Raw genomic sequence first — 19,578 nt, forward strand, 5'->3', positions numbered from 1 at the left:
TGCAGGCTACCAAACGTGCCCCTACTGATTCACGGTCGAGAAATTCCATTTTCCTCTCGTGCAGGGTTGCACGACTACTAGTCCAAGTCAAGTTGGAGTGCGCATGAAACGCAATTTCTGATCGGACCAAATTCTTAGTCCTCTTTCCGTTGCTTTGATTTTCTAATACACTAACAAGTATGCCCGTGTGCTTGCTATGGTTTATTTTCGTTAAAAAAAGCCACGGATAGATTTTGAGAGTACTTAGGATCTAATCGGTTATTAGGTATTTCTCGAGTGAGTTTAATTACAAAAAAACATCATAAATGTACTAGCATATTTAATCATACACATTAGATTAAACACATTGTTAATCTAAATATGGAGCAAATACTAGTGCAAACAATGAGAAGGTCAACACGACACCGTGAACGGAAGGTCACTCCAGCAGCAACATCACCATTATTGTTATTGTTGTCGCTCGTGGTGTTGCCAAAGTCACTGGATCTATTAAATAAGTAAGTCGGTCCAGAGCTACCGGCGACGAGCCTCGCTTTGCTCCATTGTTAGCCTTCTTATTCAAATTGGATCACAGTATAACACTTCTCACGGCCAATGGATGCAATACTTCAGTATATGTAGCACGCTCAGAATCGTGCTTCACCTGTTCAACACAACTGAAAAACATAATGAATCATAAGATAATTTTCAATTAAACGAGAATATGGATCTTTGTTACGCCCGATCTATCAGCAGAAATGAATTTTTTTTGCTACAAAAGAGGTGATGAGTGCTCACCAACATCGTTATTATGTTTAGCAACTTTATTATATTTCTCCTCCATGTGCTCCACCTCCAAGCTAATCTTCTGTTGCTCATCATCGTACTCATTAGAAAAATCAATAGCATCAGAAATATATCTAGATGAACTCTTATGAAACATAACATCTTTATTAAAAATAACATACATGCTTAGCAAAACCTTCTTAGCTTCAGGATACCATAAATTAAATGCTTCTTGTCCAAAATGTCTATGCATAGCAGTATTAGATAACATGCATCGAACTTTGGAGAGGATTGTTCTGTTCATTCTCTCAGCCACACCATTCTTTCGAGGAGTGTACATACGGGATGTTGTGGTGTCTAACAATGCTTCGTCACTGCAATAATCATTGAAGGTAATAGAAAAAATTATGCATTGTAAGTACGAAGTAATTTAACTTTCGTTTTAGTTTGCTTCTCTACCATAATTTTTCACTTTCTAAGATTATTAATCATATCAGACTTATGTTTCAGAAAGAAAGGTAACACTCTTTTAGAGTAATCATCAATAATAGTAAGCATATAATTTACACCATAAAGAGAAGTATTATATTGCGAAAAGGTCCCACACATCAGTGCACATAATCTAAAATATCTTTAGTGGTAGGAACGCGAGCATTGAATTTAACTCTTTTATGCTTATAAAAAATGTAGTGCACACAGAACTTAAACTTACTCAAATTAAAATCATCTAGCTAGTGGGTCTCTCCTATGCAATTCTGTTATGCCATGTTCACTCGTATGTTTGAGACTCATATGCAACATATTAGTTTCAATACGCTCATCAAGAGTAACAGAAGCAACAACACCAGATAATATGATGCCTCCAAAAACATATAACTTACTGAATCAGTATCCACTCAGCACGTGGGTTGTTATTTCTTATGCACACAATATCTTCACTCTGCATAAACCTATAAAAACTAAACCAACCTTTATCACAATAAATATGAAATGAATATGTAGAATTAAGTATCCATTTATTATTATCAGAAACACAACCGCATAGTAACCATCAGAATTATCATCAAAAAGTAGCAACCTTGCCATCACATTTGTTTTTCGGTTGGTAAATACAATTTTTTTTGCATCGGTCCAAACCTACCATTGCATCGGTCCAAACCTACCAGCAACGGACCTTGTTTGGCTTCGTTGTTAGCCTTCTTAGCCAGCGTACTCAGGCAAACGAGGGGAAGGCCAAGAGGAGAAGTAAAATGAGGCTTCAATCTATCATAAAGGTTGTCTGCCCATCTTCTACATGTCTAGCCAATTTCACATACAATATGCAGCCTGGCAATTGATGAACTCATTTTGTTTCTGTTATGTTGAACTTACTAATACCATAACAATGTAAATAGAAGTTCACACTAAAAACAAGTATCACATATATCTTAACCATACAAATAACTCGATTGTAGCACATTCGCAACTTTATTTTAGGAAGCGGATCAGCCACAACAGCTGCAGTACTAGTAGCAATAGTAGTATAAACCCCAATATGACAGACTCAGCGTACACTGGCATGGAACTGTCGCTCACAATAAGAACGATACAACTCTAATAATGATTCTCGGATGCAGCTTCAGAAGGGAGCCATGGCTGCGTAGTGGTACCACCTCCAACTCCAAGACTTGATCAACAGAGGAAGAGAGCACTAACATAATCATAATGCCTTGCACAAGATCTGGATTGCAATTTGCCTAGATCCTCTTCTCTCCACCTCCTGCTCAAAGCAAATGTTGTCATGAAGGTCAGTAAAAAGAAAATAGCAAATAAACCCACATCAAGAACTAGAAAAAGAAATGTGAATCGACCATGTTATGTTACCATGTCCGTCAGTTTTTATGCACAAACCTTGGTTTCCTTGCACCGATTGTTTGGATGTTTCATGGTCTCGCCCTGGCGCGGTCTGGGCCAGCACAGGCTCCTCCAGGACCGTCTTCAGATGAGCTTCAGTTAATTGCTATTCGAAGTCTTCATAGACGTCGTCATCCAGCATGTCGTCATCGTCATAGGCAGCGATGTCTGCCGGGTAGCGGAGGATCCCACCGATCCCGCCGAAGCCCCTGCAGAACTGCGATCCTTCCTGCGACCTGTTGGTCACGAACTCCAGCCTGCAACCATACTGCTGGTAATTTTCAGCAAACCACTCCAGCAGCAGTGTCCTGTCGACGACATCCAGTTCACCAGACGATGCATCGTCTATGAAGTTGCCCTGATCTGCCTCCTGGTCGCCGTTAAGGTACTTGATCACGATTTCTCCCGTCACAGAATTCTTCAGCTCGTACCGCCTGACGTCGAGATTCTCCCACACGATCAGCGTGTCTACCGCACCCATCTCGAGAGCTGACATGGTGTCCTGCACACCGAGGACATATTTCCCGGTGTCTTGGCTTATCTCCTCAAAGTACTTCCCAAGGAGCTTCTTCTCTTGAACAAACTTGACGTCAGACAGGACCTCAACAGACATCTCGATGGCCTGGTTGAAGCCGCTCTCCCCTCCGTACGACACATCGACCGACTTGAGTATCTTGGCTTGCAGGCGTTGATCAAACATCTCGGATTTGCCCAGCTGAGTCTTGAAATCGGCAGAACCAGCCAGGATGAGCCCAACAACGTTGGGCTGGTTGGTGGCAGGGTTGATGAAGAACTGTGTGGCGAGCTCAGCCGCTTTGCGCAGGTAGTTGTGCCTCTTCTCCATGCGCAGCCGGGCGAAACGGAGAGCAGACTGCCCTCCTCTTCCGTGCTTCTTAGGGAGATCAACACTGAACTTGTAAACAATCTCCCTACTGTTGCCACTCAGCGTCCCGTAAAGCGTCCCATTGCCATCCATGATGATGAAACCGAACTTGTCGTCTGACTCAAGGAGCTCATTCAGTGCCTCGGTGTGGAACTTGTTGTCGCAGAGGTACAGCGAGGCATTTATGGGCCTGAACGGCTCGAAGTCAAAGGTGACCTTCTTCTCCTTGCCGTCGTCAGTGACGACGGTGCCCGTGTAGAGCACCAGCCCGTTCGAGGGAACTCGATTATACAGCTTCAACCTCTGCTGGGCAGAGGTTATGGCAGCCAGCACGGACTGGCGGTTCACCCTGCTCTTGATGTTGGAGGCGGTCCCGTACTCGTCGCCCAGCATCTTGGAGACCCGGGAGACCTGGTCACGCGGCGGCATGATGAGGGAAATCATGCTCGTGCCATTGCCCCTCGCGGCGTCCAACGCCTTGATCAGCTTCTTGACCTTCCATATCTCGATGTTCTTGTCAGTTTCGTATCCCTCCACCATCTTGACTAGTGTGTTTGCGGTCACCCTTCACCTGCACAATTTTAGTTCAGGTTTCAGATTCATACATAATAGTATAGTAAGAACGTAACAAGAGTTTAATAGTAACAAATTGGGGTTGTTCTCGTCAAAATCTGTATATGATGAGATCATGAACCCTGGTGTTCGAGATGTGAGGACGCCTGATCTTTCGAATGGTTATATGCCAATGAAGATCAAAATCTTCGTGTGGATGTGTTTTCGCGGGGGGGGCGAATTCAAGCAAAACTGATCTGAAAGCCAAGGGCTGGCCTGGAAATCCAAGTTGTAGTGTTCGCGGTGAATTCGAAACTGCAAATCATATAATATTAGGTTGCCCTCTCTCTCTCTCTCTCACTTCAGTTGGCGGTGGTTAAAAGAAACTTTGGGTTGGGCTGATCCTCCGCTAATTTTTGAGGATTTCGTGAATCTGGGTTTGAAACTTTCAGGGGTTCGCGCCAAGTATAGCGGATGGGCTGTAATTGGGGCACTCTCCTGGTCCATATGGCTTTGCTCGAAATGATGTTCAACAGAAAAGTTTGTTCATCTCCGACGAATAACACCTACTCCCTCTGATCCATAATAAGTGTTGGATGTTTACTTCAAATTGGATCGGATGGGAGGGAGTATAAAATAATTTCTTTAATTTCCCGGTATACAGTGTGCATTCATGTAAAGCATGAGGCACCCTAGCGGTGACAAGATGAAGATGGCGGCTAGATCTTCCTATTTCCTGGTTACACCTCATGATGGCGTGGGTTGAAGAACAGCTCTCTACCTAGTCCTAGTGTGGTCTAGTGTAGTTTTGCTTTTGCTGTAAGCTTGCTTTTTGTTTTCAGGTGGTGCTAGCTGTTGTCTTTGTGAATCTGGATGTAAACGTTTGCTGGGTTCCCCAGCGTACTATGTGTTTCTATTTTAACTGAACAGGTGGTTTTGGGTACCGGTTTGAAAAAATCTCAGAGGGGGCTGAGATTTCCGGTAACCGTAACCACGGTTACTGGAGATAACCGGTCAAATACCAGACGAAATTCTCAAAAAAATTTAAATTTCAAACTGAAAAATGTCTAAATATTTTTGAAAATAAGGTTTTGAGGAGAAGAAAGTGAAAGATTTAGACAATGAGTTGGGGCATGGGGTTATAGTGGAGAGGAGACAAGTACGATTTAGGTTGGCTAACCAATCAGCCTAAATTCAAACCAAATTTGAATAGACCGAGGTTTTTTGGCCGATAAATTCATTTACCTGAGGGAGCTGAGAATTCCGGTTACCGGCCGGTAACCGCAGTATTCCAACCGGTAACCAAATCCCTGTGTATAGCTACCATAATCTCCTCCTCCGAAACAGAAGAAAAAAAACTTTCTGCAAGCTAATTAACACCATGGGCAGATTTGTCCCTGATGTGCAGAGACGTCATGGATCCTATGTGTAGTACACGGTATGTCTGAAAATTGACTTCAGACAATGCATTTCTTCTTTAATACTCCAGTTCCTGTTATAGACTTCTGATGGTATAGCTACAGATACGAACAACTGGTGGAAAGCATCCATACTCGCAAGAAACATGCTATGCTAGCATGAAAATCGTCGGATCAGCTAACCAGAAACACTTGCCAAAACCGTCAGGCAAAGCAGATCTAATATGATACCGTCGACAGAATAAGCAAAAGAAATCTACACATATCTCTTGGCGTAACGCTGAAGAACTTGAATATCTACACGAACGTGGCCAACCAGAGGCACACACGTTGCAGATAGAGATCAGGAGGGGGAAACAGAGGAGTAGACATCAAACGGACCTGCGTCGGCTTGAGCGGCGAGCTCTTGGATCAAGCGGTGCGTGCCCGGCGGCGGATGACGCCGGGCTCGCCGGGAAGTCGAGACGGACGCAGGCAGATTTGCCTCTCCTCTCCTAGGCTGCTAGGGTGCTGGTGTCCTGGCGTGGTGAACTGGTGATGTGCCCTGGGCTCTGCTTGTGGCCTGCGCTTTTTTAGAATTTAGACGGGAGAGGGAGCAGGTGGTGGAGATGGTTGCGAACTCTCGAGAAAGCGCAGGCAGCTAGCGCTCTCTGCCGCCACGCGTGGCCATGGCAGCGCGCCAGACGTACGTACGTCGCCATCGATGCTTGGAAGAAATCTGTCGACGGACGCGTGATGTGCATGCATAGCAAGTCCTCCGAAGCGAAGAAATAAATTCGTTTTCCCCTCTGGTTTCTTATTCTACTCGCCAACCGGTTCAACCTTAGCCAGGTGTCTCCCCGTCGTACGGCGGCGCCCAAGCAGCACGCAGCACCTGGCGCCCGAGATATTTCTGGCCGGCGCAAAGGACGGACTATCCTTTCTGCGACGACACGGCATCCAGCAGCAGGAACGGTGGGTGAGCTCGCCAGGTACACTTCTGCTGGCTGGCGAAGTCGACGCGGCGTACCGTCGCGTAACGACTGACGTCGCCGAAGCGTTCTGGAAGCCCCAGCTCGCATCCACGCCGGTGTCAGGATGCGTGCAGCGGCCGTCAAGCGTGTCCATAGAATCGATACGACGTTCAGTCAATTCAGACACCAGCCCGGCCTTCTATCTCTACTTCTTTTTTTAAAACAAAATCGTCTCTTTTTAGACTAGTCACAACGGAAAGTATCATACACTAGTATCATGCACATGATACTAGTTTATGATACTAACCCCACAATGCATAGTATCATAAGATAGTATCATAGTATCATCATATTTAATATTTTGTAGAATCTCAATGTAAATGTGTGTACATGATATGTTTGCCATTAAGTTTTCTATTTTACGATACCACACTCATCTCTCACATTATTAATTGGTGTGCCACATCAGATTTTTGCCAACATATCATGCATAATACTACTTATGATACTCTCATTGTGGCTAGTCTTAGAAGTTTGTGATGTTCTGTGCCGGAGCATTACCTACAACTATTGTACTACAACCATTTTTATGAGTACTCTCTCCGTTTCATACCTTCTGTCGTGATTTCCCTACAAGAATTAGGAAACAGAGGGAGTACGTGATTAGAGCCCAATTTTAATGTACCTTTTAACTTTAGCCTTCAGATTTAAAGGAATTCAATTTCGAGGCCATTACATCTTCAGAAGACAAAAAGGAGGTATTAGTATGTTCAAAAAATTAACTGATTTCTTTAAATCCTTGTTTGGAATACATGCATGAATTCATTACAAACATATTAGCTTTAGCCAGTGGTCGATAATACTCTCCAAAAAAAAGTTAAGGATGCAAAATAGACCTCGGGGATCAAATCGGTGATTTATTAATATTTTTTTCGATAAATGATGTTTTATTACAGAAAAAGATGGAAGCATTATACCTGACCTCCAACGTACGAATACAAAAAAAGGCACAATCCTGAGATTATACTGGTTCTTGGTACGGTATTTACCAAGAAGTGAGAGCAAGAATGGACTTGTCTTTATGAAGAACCTAGCGGGTTACAATCGACCTTGGCTACTCCTGGCAAAAATGTCGACTGCATCCTAACCGCTGCCTCGTCCATTTCATCCATGTAGATAATTAGAAATAATTAATTAAGATCAACAACAAAGATTTCAAAAATCAAACTGTCTCAACTCAACCCATAAATTGTACATCCTATTTACAAACCATTTTTATCATTGTTCGTCGAAATCAGGGATTCATATTTTGATCTGTCATGAGGGTATGTTTCAGCAACTTTTCCGTCTCAGAAGTTATCATCCTTACATTTTCCATGAACTATTGTTAGATTATGCTTTGTATAGAAAATTGGTCATTTTCGTCTGTCAGGTATTGGTTAGATAATACTTGTGAGAGGTAAGCAGTCAACAAGGGAAAAAGAGATTCTGTTGAAATTACAAGAATCGGAAATTTTAGAGGAAATCCAACCTATATCTTATGTGAGTTTGGCGCTTAGATCAAATTTACATCAAGAGTTGCTCTGCATTTATGAAGCTCATGTGTTATTCTGTTTTAGTAGGTCTAGTGAAAATTGATTGTTGAATAGAGACAAAATACTGAATATTTTTATAGGGTTGCTAATGGCAGAAAATGAAAAATACTATATTTAGACTTCATTCTCAGGATAAAGAAATAGTTGGCGATGTGGACATTTTGGAACATGCAATAGGGTATTATAAGAACTTGTTTGGTCATGCTAGCAATTCATCTTTACAGCTTGAACCTGACTTGTGGATTGGAGAGGAAAAACTTTCAGCTTTTGATAATTTGGAATTATGTAGACCTTTTGATGAAGAGAAAATGAGATATGCTATTTTTCAAATGGAAAAAAAATAAAGCAGGTGGCCCTGATGGTCTACCTGCTGAATTTTTCCAATCTTGCTGGACTATTATTAAATGATTTGGTACATTTGTTCGAGGAATTCCATTCTAGTAGATTGGATCTTACCAGGCTAAATTTTGGAGTATTTAACTTGATTCCTAGAAAGAAAGGTGCTAATATGATACACTTGTTTAGACCTATCTGTTTACTGGCTGTTAGATGTACTTTATGTGTTAAAGTAAATGGCTTTTTGGAGGGGGGGGGGGATTTGGTACTTTCAAAAGTGTGAGTTAATGCTGCTGGAGATATTATTGCTAGAATGTTTAGGACGGCAAAACATAATGGTTTGATTAAAGGGTTGGTTCCACACATTTTTCATGACTTGGACATGACTGAAAAATAATTTTGACAAAATTGAAGTGATGTTAGTTTTGGAAGATAGAATAAAACTGGAACGTTATGCTGAAGTGTTAAACTGCCAATTTGGCTGCTAGCCTATGAAATATCTGGGTTATCCAGTTAATGGGTCTAGAATTAGGATAAGGGATTTGAAGTTCGTTGAGGAAAAAAAACCTTAAAACATCTAGATGGTTGGCAAGTGGGTCTATGTCTTTGGCTGGTACTACCTCCGGTCCAAATAAATTGATGCGTCCACCTGCCGAAGGACATGCATGAGCAGGCCTCCCTCCACGTCAATTAAACCCGACCGGAGGGAGTAGGAAGGTTTTGATTGACTCTTCTTTGAATGGAATTTACACTTACTACATGTCATTGTTTAAGTTCCATGTGACTTTTAGTGAGAAATTGTGAAAAAGTCAGAGAACATTTTTCTCGCAAGGAGGGCATTCTGTTAGGAAATGCCATATAATAAAGTGGCAAATTATCTGTAAGCCCAAGGATAGATGAGGTCTGGGGATTAAGAATTTGGATAAAATGAACATTAGTCTGCTTTGTAAATGGTGTTGGAAAATAGAAAGTGGTGAGGGGTTGTGGCAAGATATATATAAGATAAGTACTTACAACATAGGCCTATTGCTTTGGTTCAGCATAGACAAAATGATTATGCTTGTTGGTCTGATTTGTTTAAAGTAAAATATTTGTATTTGGAAAATAGATACATGAGGGTTGGTAATGCGGAAGCAACTAGTTTCTGGCATGATGCTTGGTCCACATTTCATACCCCTAAATAAATTATGAGAGTGAATTTGGTGATCAGGAGGGTAGGTGCGCACGGTCTAGCAATCGTTGGATCAACTTTGAGATTCCCTTTCTGGCTCACAGCGGGCAAACGGCGTGAATACATTTTCTGGTTGTCGTCATGTGGACAGTGAGTAATTACTTCAAAAGTCGGCCCGGCATCTGAAGCGCAGCTCTGAATCTCATCTATCTCATCCACTGGCTACCATGGAGCTCACCGCCGCACTAGCATGGAGCAGCGGGGGAGGACGCCGCTGCCGAGCACGAGCCGCCGGGGAGGCCGCCGCTCCCATCGCCGAGCGCGGGCAGCCGGGGAGGCCGCCACGGCGCCGCCACGAAGCAGCTGGGAAAATCGCCATCCAGCGACGAGCACAGAGCAATGGGGGCCAAAGAAGTCAAGGCTCCCGGGCGCGGAGGCGAGCGCGGCCTGACCGTGCTTGATGAGGAGCTGCTCGAGCCCTGCCTCTCCTATGTGCGGCGGCCTCGACGCCGACGCCGCCTCCCCATCGCGTGGTAGTCGAGGCCGACGGGCCTATGTACGGGAGCTTGAGAGGCGGCTATGGCGGACACAGTGGGCTCGGACTCGGAGACGATGGGTACCTAGAGAATGTACTGGGCGGCCCACTGGAACGCGTGGTAGCCGAGGCCGACGGGCTCCATCACGGACCGGCTCTCCCGCTTGCTCGACGACGCGCTGCAGCCCCGTATGCGGCGCTCGTGTACACGTCGTTCTGAGCGACACCTCCGCCCGCGTCCATTCCGGTTGTGGTGACGGCGGCCTGGACGGTATTTTCCGCTCGCACTACCGCCCTTGTTCCTCAATGGAGACCTGGCCTGGAGGCTCCGCTCATGCCGCCGAGCTTGGGAGTGTCCGCTCCCCTTATTTCTTTTTTAGATTTCTGTACCTTCATTTGGGGGCCTGCAGGGAATCGATCTGATTAGCTCTCTCCCCGGAATCGATCTGATTAGCTCTGCAGGGAATCGATCTGATTAGCTCTCTCCTCGAGAGCTTGCTGCTGGATAGCTACACTTCTATCTGTTTGGAGGAACAGAATCGTGGCCCTTAAGTGAACATTAGCATCGTGCAATACATCGGTATCCCATGGATGGACAGATCCTGTACTAGCAGCTTTGCAGGATGAGGGCACTGCCCGTGACGCACGCGTCCAGCGCCTCCCTACCAGAGCGAGACCAGCCTTTGGCTTGTCGTTTCCTCCTCGTCATAAGCTAACGGCAGAACAAACGGTGTTAGCCACGTGTCGAATAGGAAGCGCGTGCTCACGTACCCATGTGAACAGCAGCGTTCATCCGAATAAATTATATCCCAATATTTATGATATTTGCAATGAACAAACTTTATCTGTGTGCTTTGAACAGACATTTCCCTTTTAAAAGATGGTTGAATGGAAAAAACAGTTAAGAAGAATTATGGATAAATTTTTAAATTGTCCCCTGGTGAAAGTGCATGGAGCCCCCATGTGTGGTTTTGGTAATTAATGACAATCCCTATGGACTAATGTTTGCATTGAGTTATATTTGTAGGAGTTGTCCATAGGCAATTCTTGAACCATATGTTGGCTTCAAGGTTGCAATAAGAAGAAATTGATGAAGGATATTAAGTGTCAAGTATGTCTTGAAGATGAAGATGAAGTGAGCCCTCAAGTTACTTCAAGACATCAACATGATGAAGTATGAAGAAATGAAGTGCAAGTTCAAGATGAGCCATCTTGAAGAGATCCTTTGATTGAATCTTGCCATCCATATGGTGATCATGGATATGTGAAGTTGCGCCGAAGAAGAAGCCCTCCCATGGTGGTTTATGGGGGAGCAATCTACAAGACTTCGTCAAGCAAGCACAAGCAAGAAAGGCGTTCCATCTTGTTGCGGTCAAGATCGTCATCATCGAGCTCAAGTGGAATGCGCAAGTATAAGGTTTTCTCTTGATAGGGTTTCTCTCTCACCGGTCTCATAGTGTAGTTGGAGACCGATTTATAGTTTAGTTGTCGTACTATCAAGAGGGCTCTCGAGTGAGTAACTCGATCGTATCCTTCGGAGAGCTCAAACCTTTGCATCCTTGCATCATCTTTCTTGGTTGTTATTTGTATCTTATCCATATGGTGTTTTAGAGCTTGTGCTTATTCTCATGACAAGTTCTAGTTCATCGAAAACGGATTCCGCATGAATCACTTGTTGCGTTTTCGATATTGGAGTTTTTCTCGGTTTCTCGTATTGAGAGGTTTCATTCTAAAATACATAGAAAAACCTACCCCACTTGTTCTTAAGCTTTTCACTCTTTGTGGGGTAGCTCTTGTCATCTTCTTTACAACAAAATTGGTTTCACCCAAATCCGAGTTTCCTAACTCAACTTGTTGCATTTTCAAGATTGGAGGTTTTACCGGTATGTCTTTTTTAGATAGGTCAAACCTTTCATCATTTGTTTCTATCCTAACTTACTGGACTATGATGGTTCCCTGCATGATCTTGTAGAGCTTGTTACTAGCTTCGAAACGAGCCCAAGATCATCAAAATCGGAGTCCGGATGCAAAAGTTATTCAAGTTTTCGTGAAGCAGTTTTTTGGCCGGAAGTTGGCCGGAAGTTCCGGTGGCCGGAACTTCCGCCCTACTTCCGCTGAACTTCCAGAAATGACGAATCTGCACGCAGAAAACATACCGGGAGCATTCCGGGGGCGCCCTACTTCACCCGGAAGTTGGCCGGAACTTCCGGGGGGCGGAAGTTCCGCCCCAAATGACCGGAAGTTCCGGTTTTGACGAGTTTTGTGCATAACGGGCAGATTTCTCTTGCCCTATTTAAGGGGGTCTTCTTCCCCAAAGTTTCCCATCCGTTTGAGCTCGTTTTTGCCCCCATTGTTGACCTTCTTTGAGCTTGCTATCTCCCTCTCCCTCCCATGAATCTTGCATCTATTTGAGAGAAAGATAGAGGAGATCTAGATCTACATCTTCACCAATCAAATCCCTCTCTTTGTGAGGGGAATCCACTAGATCTAGATCTTGGAGAAATTTGGTGTTCCTCCTCCTATTTGTTCTTCCTCTCTTATTCCCCCAATAGCTTTTGTAGCTTTATTGGAATTTGAGAGAGAAGTACTTGAGCATCTTTGTGGTGTTCTTGCCATTGCATTTGGTGCATCGGTTTGAGTTCTCCACGGTGATTCGTGGAAGTGAAAGCAAGAAAGTTGTTACTCTTGGGTTCTTGGAACCCTAGACGGATTTGAGGCCTTTGTGGCGATTTCTTGGGAGCCTCCAATTAAGTTGTGGATGCGTGCCCCAAGCTTTGTGTAAGGCCCGGTTTCCGCCTCGAAGGAAATCCCTTAGTGGAACCGTGACCTAGGCCTTTGTGGCGAGGGTCACCGGAGATTTAGGTGAGGCGCCTTCGTGGCGTTCGGTGTGTGGTGTGAGTACCGCATCTTGGGGTGAGGCCTTTGTGGCGTTGGTGTGCATCGAGCAACCACACCTCAAGGTGAGCCTCTTGTGGCGTTCGGGAGCACTAAGCCACCGCACCTCTCCAACGGAGATTAGCACTCGCAAGAGTGTGAACTTCGGGATAAATCTTCATCTCCCGCGTGCCTCGGTTATCTCTATACCCGAGCTCTTTACTTATGCACTTTACCTTGTGATAGCCATCGCGCTTGAAGTTATATATATCTTGCTATCACATAAGTTGCTTGTATTTCTTAGCATAAGTTGTTGGTGCACATAGGTGAACCCTTGCTTAGAATAAGTTGTTGGTGCACATAGGTGAACCATAGTATATAGGCTTTGGACTTGACAAAGTAAACGCTAGTTTTATTCCGCATTTGTTAAGCCCATCTCGTAAAAGTTTTAAATCGCCTATTCACCCCCCCCCCCCTCTAGGCGACATCCGTATCCTTTCACCTGGGTGGGGAAAAGGACAAACCAATTTAGAAATCAACGAAATCTAGGTTATTTACAGTGGAATTTTTAATAATAAGCTTCATGGTCGTCTAAGAAAAAGAAGGTTCAGATATCTCTGGAAAGCTAAGATCCCACAAAAAAAAATTTGGCTTTGGTTAATCTGGTATAATGTGATTGCAACAAAAGATAACATGACTAGAAGAGGTTGGAAAGGGGATGTTATTTGTAAGTTCTGTGATAAACCTGAAACCATACATCATCTATTTTTTAGTTATTCAATTGTTAAATATATGTGGAGTACTATAGTAAGTAAAATAATAGGAGCTGCTAATAGACCTAGGAATTTCTCACTGTATTTTGTTTGGATTGCAAGGTTGTATCCGCGAAAACTAATTTTCATGCGGTGGGGATTGCAGTTTTGTGTTGGGAATTGTGGAGGCTAAGGAATAGAGCTTGTTTTGAACATAAGTTCATAAGAAACCTACATGATATTATTGCTATGCATGCTCCTTTTTTGAGGTATTGGTCTGGTTCTAGGTGTTGACAAGGAAGATGTGTTAGCATGTGCTCAAGCTCTCCATGCGTTGACGCTCTCGCTCCAGTCACCTTCTTCTGCTTGGGGAATGCTGCAGACCAAGGATCTCTCAAGCTCGGCGCCTAATCAAGAGGGTGAAAATTGAATATGTGGAAGATTTGATGCTGATGACTGATAATCGCCGGCTTCTCGGGTGGTGATACCCTCTGGTGTTGGTGCATTGGTATCAACATTATGGACAAAAGATGTTTGGGTTTATACTTGCCCTGTTTGGTGAATTATCTCGGTTTATGGAGTGTTTCAAGGTCGTTGTAAACTTTCACTTTGAATAGTAGCTGTTGCAGATGTCTGAAACACTAAGTGTGTTTTGGGCAGTTGCCTTGAATTCGTTAGCTGATGTTGTCTGGAAGTGATTCTTTTTGTTGTCTTTTTTCTCTTCTTTTTCGTTTTGGGCTGCCAGCTACACTTCTACTCCATTTTGAAGTAGTCTTGTAGTTGGGAAAAAAACTCCTCTGTTCCATCATATGATGATAGTGGGACCCGGAGTTTTTGCTCCGTATGAAATTAAAAAGCATAACTCATTTTTTTAACAAGAAATCAATAATGGGACGGTACTTGGAATCTGCTTGGTTTCGAGCCCAGTTGCCAGTGTCAAAGTTTTGGCTATGCCAAACCCTTTGCCACCCCCCAATTGGTTGGCAATGTTACCAAACGTTGGCCACATTAGAGGAATTGCTAGTCAATGTTACCAAATGATGGCAGCAAAGCGAGCACACATTTACACCTCGGTGATAGTAAGATGTAGGCATGTAGCCTAGTTTCTCTCGAGGAAGAAGGGAAAAAACGTCACTGTCTCTGAAAAAAACATATTGCAGCCCTTCAGAGTCATGAACTCCTGATGTCTACGGTGATTCCCTTGCGCTTGATTAGTCCTCACGCATGCTTGAACATCTTCATGCTCATCCAGTGCAGGTACACGGCCACGATTATCACGGGGACCGTCAGGGGCACAAGCAAGCAGTAATACCTGAAAATCAACAGCAGAGTTTAGGCAGACTAACGCGCGCTCATCCTCTCAAAACAAATGGAGGAAAAAAAAAGATGAACTAGCGATCTATGTCAGGTGACAGATCTTGACGATGCAAACCTGTCGTTTCGTACGGCAAGCAGGAACCAGTTGTCCGGCGGTGGAAGCGCCTTGGACAGGACGGCGGCGTAAAGGAAACCGGCGAGGAGCATGACGCCGAACGCAACCAGGGCGAATGCCATGGCACGGTTCGCAGCGAGAGGCATGACGGACCGGTCTGAGGCCTGCTTGATTCGAGATAGAAAGAGTAAGAAAGTGAAGCGGGGAATGCATAAGCAAAAAAGGTGAAGAAGGGAATGGGCGCGCGATGTGGCCGACTTGGAGTAATCGATCGGTGCGCATTCTGGCATTTGGCCGAACGGTTTGCGTGCGTGTGTACAGGGAAGGACGCGCGCAACAAACCTGGGCGGGGGCGGCGAGCAGAAGCAGGGCAACTCGCCGATCTGACGCTGGAATGAACGTGTATACAGGGAAGGACGCGCGCAGCTCACCAAATCTGTGTCGCCGTGGTCACTCCGGCCGGTGCGGGCTAGCTCCCCTCGCTGGCTCCCTATAAAACTATCTTCAGCTAACGCTGCAGCTCAGTTTTTTTTTTTTTTTTTGAGAGCTCTCGAATGGTGATACAGCTGTATTATCTTAACTCGTGTACAACTCACGCACTCACACACGCCACACCCACACACACCACTAACACACAAACAAGACCTACAACTACACACACCACACGCACGTTTTAAGCTAGACGATGTGGCACGAACGTACGCGGAAGGCAGCTGAATTATTAAAGGGGCATGCCCCAGTGAAACACCCGCAAATTCGCTCCCCCTGGGAGTCGAACACGGGCGGGCTGGCTGGCCACTGCCCACGGACAGATGCACACCACATAAATGATGCTCAATCCATCACACGTCGAGGCTCACACATTCTCGGCACGCAAGAAATTAAGGATCTACTAGAGCTTCATAGTAATTTAAATTCCATGGTTCAAACTTCCTCGAAATAGGCTTTCGCCCCGCTATATTAATATAGCAACTCCTCGCAAAAAAAAATATATATATATAGCAACGAACTGATACAAGATAGCGACCACCGTTGGGGCAAACAGCACAACAAAGCCCAAGAGAAAACAAAAGAAGAAGAAAAAAGAAAGAAAGGATGACAAAGCCGGATCGACGAAAACGCTAATGATCCGCAACCGCTGCGCCCTCCGGAAGATTCCCACCACGAGCTTAGCCCTCCGAAGCGCCGCATACCAAAGCAGCACCTTCAAGAAGGGATGCGACGATGACGCCGCTGCCGCCCGGACAAGCCTAGGGTTTCCTCCGGTATGCGGAAGGGCAGTGGAAAGGGGAAACCCCGACGCCCCTCAAGAGGGAATGGTGGCGCCCGCGAGCGTCACCGCGTCGGTGTCGGCCATCGACAAGGATTTCTCCCGTCCCCCAAAGGCCCACGGCCCCAGACACTCCGTCATGCTCCGCCAACCTCGCCGCCCACCAACTCGCGCCACCACGGTCACGCAACCACCACCGCCGTCTCACCGTGGCCCACTAACGAAGACCGACGAAACCGGTAGGAATCACCCCGAGCCGAGGGGAGCCTGGACAGCAGCCACGCGGGAGGACGCCACCTCCACCGCCAGTTGCGGTGACAGACCGGACGCAACTACAGGAGCAAACCAGGCCCCTCTGGCCCGGCCGAGCCCGATGGGCTCGTGAAGCTCCCGTGGCCGCGCTGCAGTCCACGTGCCACCGTCCTAGCCACACTCAGCAGGAGAATCTCCACCAGCCGCCGGGAGCAGACCTAGGATGCCAGACCTGGCCCGCCCAAGCCCAGATGGGGCCCAGACAGGCCCAGATCTGGGTCAGGACCGCGCCGCCCGCGCCGTCGCTGACCACCATGCCGCCCCGCCGCCAAGAGGCTGCGCCGACGCCACCACGCCACCCAGCGCCGCCGCCTCCCGGCGGGAGCGCGGCCCGCCGCCGGAACCTTGCCCACCGAGATGCACCGCCGCCGGCGCCGGAGATCCCGCGTCGCCCGCCTCGCGCGCGGGTAGGAGCGTGGCCGCCGCCGCCGACACCGCGCGGGACTTTGCCCGGTGGCCTGCGCCGACGGCGGCGGAGGGGAGGAGAGAGGGAGAGGGGTCCTGGCGGCGCTAGGATTTGGGATAAATCTTCGTCTCCCGCGTGCCTCGGTTATCTCTATACCCGAGCTCTTTACTTATGCACTTTACCTTGTGATAGCCATCGCGCTTGAAGTTATATATATCTTGCTATCACATAAGTTGCTTGTATTTCTTAGCATAAGTTGTTGGTGCACATAGGTGAACCCTTGCTTAGAATAAGTTGTTGGTGCACATAGGTGAACCATAGTATATAGGCTTTGGGCTTGACAAAGTAAATGCTAGTTTTATTCCGCATTTGTTAAGCCCATCTCGTAAAAGTTTTAAATCGCCTATTCACCCCCCCCCCCCTCTAGGCGACATCCGTGTCCTTTCAATTGGTATCAGAGCAAGGTCTCTCATTCTTAGGCTTCACCGCCTTGAGAGTAAAGATGTCGGTTAGGGGATTAGATCACAATAACTTGTTTATATTTGATGGCACAAACTATGATCTATGGAAAATTTATGTGCTTAATATTTTGCGGGGTATTTCCCCGAACATGGAGCGATTTCTTGACATGGGTTTTTCTTCTCCTAAGGATCCCCAAAATTTATCTTATGAGGAGAAGAAAAACTCTTGTCTCGATGCTCCTGCTTCTCATGTGTTTTCCATTGTTGTGAGCAATGTAGTTACTTCTTCAATCATGCCTTTTGGGAGCGCTCATGAATTATGGACAAAGCTTCAAGACAAATATGATGTGTCCAATATTATTGAGGATGATTGTATTGCTTCCACTTCCGGCCGTGATGAGTTCTCATCTTCATCCACTTCACCAAAGTGTGGTAAGACACAAGGTAATGATATGGTGAGTGGTGATGAAAATTGCAATGCTGATATTGAGCTTACTATTGATGATTCTTCATCTCTATCTCATTGCAATGGTTCATCTTTGGACTTAAACACATCTAGCACTAGAAATGATTTACATGCTTGTGTTGATAGTCCTTGCATATCATGTGTAAGCTGCTTGAATAAATCTAATGATGATATGCTTGCTTTGTCTTGTGGCCATGATAAAAATGCTTCTATTTCCTCTAGTTGTTGTGTGACTAACATTGTAGAGGAAACCAAAGATTCTATTGGTCAAGACAAGATCTTGAAAGGAGCCTCAAGTAACTCCTCATCTTTATCTCACGGTCCTCATATATGCCTTATGGCCAAGGGTTCCACGGTACCTCCTGCCATGGATCCTAATATGTCTCGTGGTGATAAGGATGAGGATGAATATGAAGAAGAGGATTGGGTTGTCTCTCTACACGATAAGGGTGAGAGCGTATTCAAGGTTATTTGCAAAGATAAAATTGCTAGCACTCACTTCTTTGAAATCTTGACTACCGCTATTGAGAGCCAAAAACTTATTTGGATGCATGAGAACACCATTGATAAAAAGGGTGCTCTTGAACGAGAGTATGCCAATGATGTAGCATCCTTAAAGAATGATCTTGAAGAAGAACAAGATACCGTAGCCTCTCTAGAGGAGCAACTTGAAACCCTTGAGGTGTCTCAAAATGAAATATTTGCTAAACTCACTAAAGAAAGAGACCATGCTAAAGCTAAATTAAAATTGCTTAAAAATGAAAAGTCCAAAGTTGGTGTTGGTCATGATAAACTTGTTAAGGATCTAGATGATCTAGACAAGGCCCACAAGGCCTTGGAGAGAGAACACTCTATCCTCACCAAGTCATATGAGCAACTACAAGCTTCATATTTAAAAGAGCATGCTATGTTACCCTCTCTTCTTGATGTGTCTTGTGATGATGCTTGTGCTACTAACTCTACTTCTTGTGAAGCATCTATCTTGAAGGAGAATGTTGAGCTAAGGGCTCAACTTGATTTGCTAACTAGCAATTATGGGAAATTGGAAGAAAATCATGGAAAGCTTTCTAGCTCCCATGAGGATCTTCTAGCCTCTCATGATAGGCTAAAGTTAGCTCATGAGGCTATCATATCAAAGGCAACACCTTGTAAGCCTCATGTGTATACTAGCACTACTACTCAAAATGCTATATTGCCATGTGCTAGTCCTAGTAATTCATCCACTCATAATATTGCTAAATCTTGTGATGAATTATCTTCCTTGCCTTGTTGCTCTAATAATGAAGATTCTACTTCCTCTAGTACTTGTGTTGTTACTAACCATGTAGAGGAAATCAAAGATCTCAAGGCCCAAGTCACTTCTTTGAAGACCGACTTGGTAAAGGGTCATGAAGGGAAATGCAAACTTGATAAGATGTTAAGTGTGCAACAATCCCCCAATGACAAGAGTGGACTTGGATTCAACTCCAACAACAAGATCAAGTCCAAGAACAACAAGATTAAG

The 19,578-nt window shown here is 45.1% G+C and overlaps 2 protein-coding genes across 3 annotated transcripts; both read right to left on the reverse strand.

Annotated features, from left to right (window-relative positions):
• Window positions 1-2,162: 2,162 nt before the first annotated feature.
• LOC127316637 (eukaryotic peptide chain release factor subunit 1-2) lies at window positions 2,163-6,109 on the reverse strand. Of its 2 annotated transcripts, none has more exons than XM_051347091.2 (3): window positions 5,893-6,109; window positions 2,629-4,112; window positions 2,163-2,524 (listed from the first exon to the last, which is right to left on the reverse strand). In XM_051347091.2, the coding sequence occupies exon 2, from the start codon at window positions 4,079-4,081 to the stop codon at window positions 2,765-2,767; it is 1,317 nt and encodes a 438-aa protein (XP_051203051.1). In that variant the 5' UTR covers window positions 4,082-4,112; window positions 5,893-6,109; the 3' UTR covers window positions 2,163-2,524; window positions 2,629-2,764. The 2 variants fall into 2 exon arrangements, with proteins under 2 accessions (XP_051203051.1, XP_051203044.1); XM_051347084.2 differs by having other exon boundaries at window positions 2,656-4,112; window positions 5,893-6,108.
• Window positions 6,110-14,576: 8,467 nt separating this feature from the next.
• Window positions 14,577-15,330, reverse strand: LOC139829686 (uncharacterized). The gene is made up of 2 exons (XM_051347123.2): window positions 15,160-15,330; window positions 14,577-15,039 (listed from the first exon to the last, which is right to left on the reverse strand). The coding sequence occupies exons 1-2, from the start codon at window positions 15,303-15,305 to the stop codon at window positions 14,946-14,948; spliced, it is 240 nt and encodes a 79-aa protein (XP_051203083.1). The 5' UTR covers window positions 15,306-15,330; the 3' UTR covers window positions 14,577-14,945.
• Between the last annotated feature and the right edge of the window lie 4,248 nt (window positions 15,331-19,578).

This window comes from Lolium perenne, chromosome 1, assembly GCF_019359855.2.
Source record: "Lolium perenne isolate Kyuss_39 chromosome 1, Kyuss_2.0, whole genome shotgun sequence".
Classification (NCBI taxonomy): Eukaryota; Viridiplantae; Streptophyta; class Magnoliopsida; order Poales; family Poaceae; genus Lolium; species Lolium perenne.

Bases quoted from the DNA above. Each gene is read 5' to 3' on its own strand.
- LOC127316637 (XM_051347091.2), bottom strand. From the start codon at position 4,081: ATGGTGGAGGGATACGAAACTGACAAGAACATCGAGATATGGAAGGTC.
- LOC139829686 (XM_051347123.2), bottom strand. From the start codon at position 15,305: ATGCCTCTCGCTGCGAACCGTGCCATGGCATTCGCCCTGGTTGCGTTC. The intron at 15,040-15,159 runs GTTTGCATCGTC...GTTGATTTTCAG, and splicing joins CTTGCCGTACGAAACGACAG to GTATTACTGCTTGCTTGTGC.